This window comes from Callionymus lyra, chromosome 6, assembly GCF_982586985.1.
Source record: "Callionymus lyra chromosome 6, fCalLyr1.hap1.1, whole genome shotgun sequence".
NCBI lineage: Eukaryota > Metazoa > Chordata > Actinopteri > Syngnathiformes > Callionymidae > Callionymus > Callionymus lyra.
The window spans coordinates 25759008-25767268 of record NC_141823.1 but is presented as its reverse complement, the minus strand read 5'-3'; the positions used below and the strand labels follow the sequence as shown (position 1 = coordinate 25767268).

At 36.4% G+C, this 8261-nt stretch overlaps 2 protein-coding genes across 2 annotated transcripts in view; both read right to left on the bottom strand.

Moving 5' to 3' along the window:
* kcna4 (potassium voltage-gated channel, shaker-related subfamily, member 4) overlaps positions 1-8261 on the bottom strand; it is a 149912-nt gene that overhangs the window by 15124 nt on the left and 126527 nt on the right. The gene's annotated exons all lie outside the window — the stretch shown is intronic.
* Positions 288-7802, bottom strand: LOC148077743 (sorting nexin-1-like). Its single transcript, XM_087794451.1, has 15 exons — positions 7516-7802; positions 6237-6372; positions 6037-6170; positions 5729-5795; positions 5608-5651; positions 5395-5536; positions 5254-5332; positions 4614-4689; positions 4332-4445; positions 3898-3991; positions 3608-3813; positions 2145-2288; positions 1546-1626; positions 1374-1445; positions 288-1274 (listed from the first exon to the last, which is right to left on the bottom strand). Exons 1-15 carry the CDS (start codon positions 7732-7734, stop codon positions 1224-1226), a joined length of 1659 nt encoding a protein of 552 aa, XP_087650577.1. The 5' UTR covers positions 7735-7802; the 3' UTR covers positions 288-1223.

Genomic DNA, 8261 nt, shown 5'->3' with positions numbered 1-8261 from the left:
GGTTGGGTTTCATATCTAGTCCTCATATACTCCTTTATTTCAGTTCAGAATAAAGAAGGTGACATTTCTGTTGTTTATGGCAAAAGAACAAACAAATTCGAAACTTTTGTGTGTAGAACAGTTTTTGCAATTCTTCATTTCAGGTACAGTTTTCATTCGTCCACACATTGTCAGGATGTCATCTAGACAAAAGCCTAGTTGGAGTTCCAATCCGGTAAGAGAATATCATCCGACAGATACATTAAATCATTAATGCAAAGTAAAAAAAAAAAAGTAGACACAGTGACTAACGGTTAAACAAGTCATATTTATTTCTGAGCACCAAACTGTGTTGTAAGTGAAATGAGAAAGCCAATTAATGATGCTTACAAAAATAAAGCGTATTTGTGAGTAAATATGACATGACAGAAAAGCTACACTTACAAATGTGAAGTAGGAAAATAAGAAGCAATGGAACTTTTTTTGTTGTTGTTTGCATTGGTAAAGTTACCGGTACATTCCTCAGAGGCTTCAAATTTAAGTTCGGAAATGTAATAAAAAACAAAAAGTCACATTACATGTGAAGTAAACAATCTCTGAGGCATCGTACACCTGCATGTATTGGACCCCATTCTTGGTCACAAAAATATAAGCACTTAAGACTGTTATGGATGAGGACTATATTAACAGATTTCTTTTTTTTTTAATGTTACTTTCCAGGGCAGTATGTTTAACAAAACATATAGTTGATCATGAGATTAAAAACCTTCAAAAATGACCTCATTTGAACAGTAGTGGTTATTCAAAATACAAAAAACTTCAACCAAGCTTTCAAGTGCATCCAAAACATTCACTTTTCCAATATATAAGGTGTTAGCAAACAGGAATGACATATTTCTCCCACCATGTAAGTAACGACAAAATAGCTGCTAATCAGTACCTGGATTGATGCTGACTCTCTAACACAAGCATTTTCTATAGAAATGTCATTTAAGCTTCATCCATACTGTGAAATTTGATTTATACAAGTTTAGAAAATAATGGACTTATTATGCAGAAAAATACTAACGTTGCAGGGTATTTATCAAATATTTATTAGTAAACACTATGTAGAAAAACACTAAAGGAAATGAAAATGGATGGAAGGTTTGTCTATGTATTGTAAATGACCCTCTTGCAGTCTCGGTCAAGAGGTAAAGTGTTTTAACAAGGCAGTCGAGGTCCTTAACAGTCTTCTTTATCTGCTAAACTATTGCTTTTGCCTCAGGAAGAAATGCTTCCCAAAACTTTATCAGCTGAAATGAAATAAAACAAGACTTGTTAGGATCAATACAAATCTATATTGTTTGTTATATGAAAGGATGTGGAAAATCGAAAGAGATCAAAATCATTACCCTTTGCTGAGACTGAAGCATAGAGTCCAAGTATTTCATAATCTGGCTTTTAAAGTCCTTCTCTTTCTCTTTCTGGAATTAAAAAACAACAACTGTGAAAAATCCTCTCAGACAGAAACAGATATTCATGCACATTTAATTTTTTTTACAATTGAGAGTTTATAGTACACACCTCAAACCTGAGAACCTCCTTGCGAACAGTCATCCCAATTCTGTCAAAATCTCTTTCATATTGAGAAACCTTGGCCTCCCACTGAAGACAAATACAATGTTGACACAGTTAATTTAGATCTAGTATCTAAAATAGTCATGTTTTATGCAGATTTAAGTACAAGTTGTTATTAAAAATGTTTATATAGACAAAAAAAGGCCAATATTTACTTTCATTAAAATTACCTTTAGATGTGTGGAAACTTCAAATAAATTAATTTCACTTTCAATATTTTACTAATATCCACTTGCAGCTTCTAGAATCTAGATGTTAAAACGTACAAATAAAGTGATGCAAATCCTTGTTTGCTAAATAAGAAATGCATAATTTGTACAAATATTTTTTCTACTTATAATCCTGATTCATTCATTAAAACTGTGACAATTCGATTTTTTTTTTTATTATGTGTCACATAATTTAGAGTTTAGTTGGCAAGTATGTTGATACTTTTATTTAGTTTCACGACGTTCAAAAGCACAGGTTGCAGGACACCATTGGATATGATTACGACGTTACAAATCATTTGACTTCATGTACAAAATGTAATGTGGTGTAGATACCTCAGTGATCTCGTCTTTGGCCTGCTGCAGTTTATCGGGTTTATTGGACCACAACAGTTTGGCCTCCGACTCTCTTTTCTTCTGAAGTGTGCTCTGTGCCTCCTGGCAACGCTGCCATGCCCGGATTCGTTGGTCAAAACATCGCTGTGAATATAATGAACAATGTATGAAGATACATCTCTAACTTTCTTTCTGTGTCTCATCTTTAAAAAAGGTTTGTAGACCGATAAATAAGACCTTACCAATAAAAAATAAATCATAAAAACTGCTAGTCAGCAAAAACTCTGTGATTCCTATGGTGAATATTTCCAAGAGATTTGGACAGTTGCAGTGCGAGTTAATAAAGATTTAAAGTTACTTTTGAACACACCAATTAATAATACTTCAAATCAAAGAACTCTGAGATCAAACTCAAATGGTTCCGCACATCGTGGGGAGAGACGGTAGAAATGTTGAATAAAAAATGTTGAAGATAGAAACAGAATTAGAATAGGTAAAGAACCGATGAAGGCCATGGTGAGAAAACCCCCACAAAGATGATACGTTTGACTTGGAAGGACGCACAAGATATCCTACTATGGAGGAGGCGGACTTACTGTGGAAACTCTTTCACAAAATCTATTGCTAGTGTTGGATACTGTTTAGTTTATTTTAATTAAGGAGCTTTGGCAAAATACAGTTTCTATTATAATTAGACACGTTTGAATTTACAGAAACATAATCAAGATAAAATGAATATTGCTTTTGCAGAAAGAAAACTCATGTTGCTAATACCTTATTTGAAAGTGTTGACAGTATAAAATGATCTGCTTTATATAATCACTTTGAGGAGCACTCAACTCTCAGTTGGGAATTCCTCACAGCAAGGAACAAGAAAACAATATTTGGCTGATATAAATAATATTTTTAGGAAGTGTTTGAGCCAAAAATGTCTTAAGATGTTTCTTCATGATGAGTCAGTAGATCCATCAAACACAGGGAGAGGAAGATCGTTCCAAAGCTTAGGAGCAACAGTCTGGAAGGATTTCTCTCCTCTGGTCTGGAAGCGTGATCATGAACCATCAGTAAATTCTTATCCATAGACCTAAGAGCCCAAGCTGTGGTGTAAGGCTGGATCAGATCACTGATGTAAGAAGGAGTCTGACCATGAAACTGGCAGCCAGTGAACAGTTTTAATGATCGGGGAAATGTGAGTTCTCCTACTAGAGCAGGTCAGAATTCTCGCTTTGCAGTTTTGTAATAACTGCAGGCGAGACAGCTCCTTCTTGTTAAGACATGAAAACAAACTGTTACAATAGTCCAGGCGAGAAGACACAAACCCATGGATTACAAGCTCCAGTTCGTGTTGTGACATCATTTTCCTAGTTTAGAGATTTTTCTCAGTTGAAGGAAATGGTTTCTGGTCAGTTTACTGTAGTGTTTAGGCCAAGATGCCAAGCTTCATTGAGTTTTACAGATCTTACCCTCACAGCACCAAGCAACCGGATGTAGTCAGCGAGGACCTCGGCAAAGATGAAGAAGTCACTGGCTGCCTGCTCTTGGTGAAGCTGCTCCATTTTATCTTCCACCTCTGCCAGCTGGGATAGGGCCCTGGAAAGTGCTGTATTGTCCTCAGAGTTTCCCAGCATTGCCATGCTTTTTGCAAAAATTGCTGTGTTCCCACACAACTCTGGCGTAAGTGGAAGAAACAAATGTTGATATACCATTCAAAATCTTCAACCAAGTCATTTACTTGGGATGGATAAAAAGTTACCCTTCCTGTGATTCACAAGAGAGTCAACGACTGCATGCAACTTCCTTAATTGCTGCTCCTCATTCTCCACCTCCTGGTACTTGTCCTCAAACCACTGAGACAGAGAAAATACATTGATTAACATAAAATAAATAAATAAAAGTTGCCTCAGTAATACAAAGGATATTAATTAAATGTCTAACTATATTTTGGCAACTGTGAATAATCGTTAAAAACTAGTATTCATCAGTATTTATTATGCAAGTTAAAAATAATATTTTAGTGTACAACTATTACTTGATTCATATCATATATGTTCTGATAGAAAAACACATATACATACTGTGAAAACATCTGGTTCATTTTTAACACTAGCATTTTGTTTAAAAAGAGATAAGGAAAGGAATATTTTCTTCTTCTTGGGTCTTCTATGAGAATGTTAAAAAGTTCCTTACTGTGTCAGACTCATTCATCTTAATGGTCATTTTGTTGACAGCAACTGAAGCCTTTGATATCATTTTAAGAAAGCCTGCTCCACTTAGTGCCTGTGTGTTGACGGCACGTGGTAACTGCAAATGGAAAAGAAGAGAATGATACAACCAATCGTACAGATTTTAATTAAGATTTAAATTAGATTTGTGCATACTGGTAAAATACCACCAACATAAAAGTTTTAATATCCAACTTGAAATGTAAAAGTTTCCTATTTAAATTTGAAAACAGATTAAAGTATTTACCTCCTCTCTCTCCAAAAAGTCTCTGACATCTGGATCTTGTAACAGAAGAGGATGAGACACCACTCTCTGAAGGTATCTACAAAATGTTCAAAGCTGTTAATTGAGATGAAGTGAGACTTAGTTTTCCTTTTTTCGGTTTCATCATTTTAAGAAAGTCTGACGCTGTTCCTCGATATCAGTAAATGTGTGTGCAGACTTGATAAACAAAAAATGAAGAAAAAAAAAAGGAAGCCGAAAACACATGAACTTTATTGCGAAACATCCTGCTGATTATCCCTGTGTTGTCTCTGGGTCATGGTGACATAAAGACCCCAAAACAAACGTGTTTGAGGTATCCCTTGTGTGGTCTCTGGGACAAGGTGAATAACCTTACTGGTTACCATACATATACAGTGGTTGAGGGTTAGGGTTAGTGGGTAAGGTCGTTTACCTTGACCCAGAGACAACACATGGGATAAACAGCAGGATGTTTCACAATAAAGTTCATTTTGCAACATCATTGTGGCTGATAGGATGACATTGATCTTACTATACATAAAACAAACATCCCTCCTGCAGGTAAAAAACGTATGAATGTACACGCTAGAAAATAAAAATGATTGTCACCAAACACAAGAAGGCACATTATTTTGTCTCTTGCCTCTCCAGGGCCGCCCTTCTTCTCTCAACAAACTCTACCGAGGACGGATCATCCATTCCCACCTTAACTTTGGTCATACCTGAAAGCATAAAAAAATGATTAATGCATTGTTGCAGTAAAAAAACATCACCTGTCACACACCTACGACACTTTTCTCTGGTGGCAATGGAATGATGCAGCCGTGAAGTGACTGCTTGACTGACAGCTTCTCGTAAATACCCAGAAAATCGCTGAAACGTCTTCTGACAGTGAATGTCTTATTTTTGAATATGGCAAGAGAAGTCTGCAAATGTAAAAGGATTAGTCATTAAATATAGATAACATACAGAAATAAAAATAATAATAATCTCTTACCCTAGTAGACACTTTGTAAGCCACATATGCATTCATTCCATCACCTAGAAATATGGAAACATTGTTCTTGTTGTGAATCTAACAAAACTGGGATGGGTTTCAACATTTCAAATGAACTCACCAACTTTTTCCGGGTTGGTGACCGCCACATCCACATCAAACGAATCCTTGTCTTCTTCTTCTTCTAACTGAAATACAAATAGAAGAGACAAATAAACAATGTTTTCCTTTTTCTCATCACAGCTTTAATCGACCATCTCCTATTTGAAGCTGAAGTAGCCTTTAAAATACATTTCTTTTTTGTTAATAAGTCTGCTAGTTAAGCAATAATAAAAAAAAAAACTTTCTGCATTTGTTGTCATTTGTTTAAACATATACAAACATGTGTAAAATTAACACGTTGTTAAATAAGAAGGCTGAGGTATGTACCTGCTCCAAGGAAGTGGTCGTCAAGGCAACAGGACTTGTAACAAAAGAGGTTGCGGAACGAGGACCAGATGAACCAGAAACATCCTTCCGTGATGAAGTGTTGAGATTCTCTGTGCTCAATTCTGCACTTGCCTCTGTTGACGAAAAAGGGATAATCTATTAGATTTAAAAAGTAAAAGTAAGACAAATCTTATTCTTACCAGCAAACAAGTCATCATCATCGGATTGAACGCCATTAGATTTTGCTGGTGTGGTGGTGCTGGCCTCCTCACTAAACAGGTCTGGAGGATCTTGAATTGCACACTCAACCTCAGACATGATTGACGTGGGGTTTGTCTATAGACGAACAAAAAACACAATTATGGATTTAATAATAACATTTTTAATGAAGCTTTAAGTGCAACTAATGTGTTGATTTAAGTATCTCTTAAAGTGATCTTGGTACTTTATTGTTCTCATCAATATGTGTCTGTCTGTACAAAACTCTCTTTAATTTAAATATTTACATTAGAAAAAATGATTAAGCCACGCCCACTAAAAAATGTTTTCCTGGAGATTGACTCTTGTTTACCACAACCACTCTGCTGTGATTGGTCAAGCATGGAAGGTCGTCACCTCCTTGGGACTTGTTGTCTAAACAAAGCAGGGCGAGATTACAGCTGGCTGAAGGAGTTAAATCCATTATTACATCATAATGGACTTTACTCTCTTAACCTCTTGTTTGCCAATATTTCCGATGGTGGATGAACTTTATAATGTAATAACTTTAAAACATCATCATGATGAGGGACTTACTGCATCTTGAAGAGGAAGATTCAACATTTGAAGTGAGGAGGGATGGGTTTTCACATCAATTGCCCTTTTAATATTTTCTTCTTATTTTGCAGAAATAATTCTGGGTCCAAGCACAACAATCATAATGTGTTTCGGTCTTGCCAGATATCTTTTACAAACAATATAACAACAAAGTATATTTATTCATGCTGGTTGTATAAAATATATAATGAAGCCAAACCAGCAGTTCAGCTTGATAAATAAAATAGATAAAAGTCTGATCATGGGTGACCTAAACGATATAATTCGAATCAATTAGATTATATATTATTTTTAATGTGATCATATTTCTGTTTTATGTTCATTCTCAAATCAGATAACAGTGTGTCCCTCACGACGATGCGGGTCTAACGTCATTTGAAAGATGACATCTAGGTCTGTTGCGGTCCTGAGTCCTGACATTTGACATGAAGCCAAGTCTGTACACTACAAGTAGGTCGCTCAATAGGTAAACTTAACAATCTATTTATAGGTTGGCATAACCATCACAGAACAGAGCTTTACATGTAAATACATATGTATTTTTATTGGAATTAACGGAATTCTCTGTTGTCTCTGGCATTGAGACTAATGGAAACCGGGTCAAGCGTCTCGCCAGGCTGGTTTATACCACGACAGAGTTTTAATATTTTGATAAAACACTACCGTATTGACGAAGATGTCTTCCCCCTCGTCGCTGTCTCCGTCTCCTGGCTCAACAAGTCCCGTTTCGGGCTCGTCTGCCTCTGGGAACGGTGGAGGATTCCGATCAGCACTAGCCGCCATCTTCCGTGTTGTTAAAATCTTTGACGTCACAAGGCCGCGAAGAAGATCTTTGGTGTAGAACCATAGCGATGGCGACCTCTGTCGGTTCGTGTGGGGCATTGCAGGAAAGGATGTGATCGCTCAGTCTAGACATCAGCGAACATTATCATAACATTGAACATCTCGTCACCTCCTGCTCCAGGAACTCATTCATTTACGTTAATGTGTTGAATTGTTGTCCTATTCACGTGCAGCCTTCATCTCAACATGTGTCTTCATCTGTACATTATCACCGTGTCGGATTCTAACATGTTCATTTTGTGATAATAATGATACAACATGGTGTAGCGTCATCCGCTGTCGCACATGCGTAGAACGTACACTTTTGCCGACAATATCTGGTGTCGAGAGTCGAGAAGATTTTTTTTTGTTTTAAGTTTATGAATTTTCCCTTGGATTTGAGTCGAAAAGAATGAAGTACAAGATTAATTTGGTTAAATAAATTGACTTTGTTTAGTCGCGTAGTTTGCAGCTATACAATTCTCGCGATATCTCGCGGGACTTGCTCACTATATAATTGATGTGACGCAGCTCTTTCCATTACCAGCACTTCAGCCGTTTACAAATTACGTCTCTCTCCTGCGTAC

What these genes read in the sequence shown, in the direction of transcription:
- LOC148077743 (XM_087794451.1), bottom strand. Translation starts at nt 7,734, where the DNA reads ATGCCCCACACGAACCGACAGAGGTCGCCATCGCTATGGTTCTACACC. An exon ending in ACTTTTTGGAGAGAGAGGAG is followed by an intron (nt 4,446 to 4,613) that starts GTAAATACTTTA and finishes TTCCATTTGCAG; the next exon opens with TTACCACGTGCCGTCAACAC. An exon ending in GGTTGCTTGGTGCTGTGAGG is followed by an intron (nt 2,289 to 3,607) that starts GTAAGATCTGTA and finishes TTATATTCACAG; the next exon opens with CGATGTTTTGACCAACGAAT.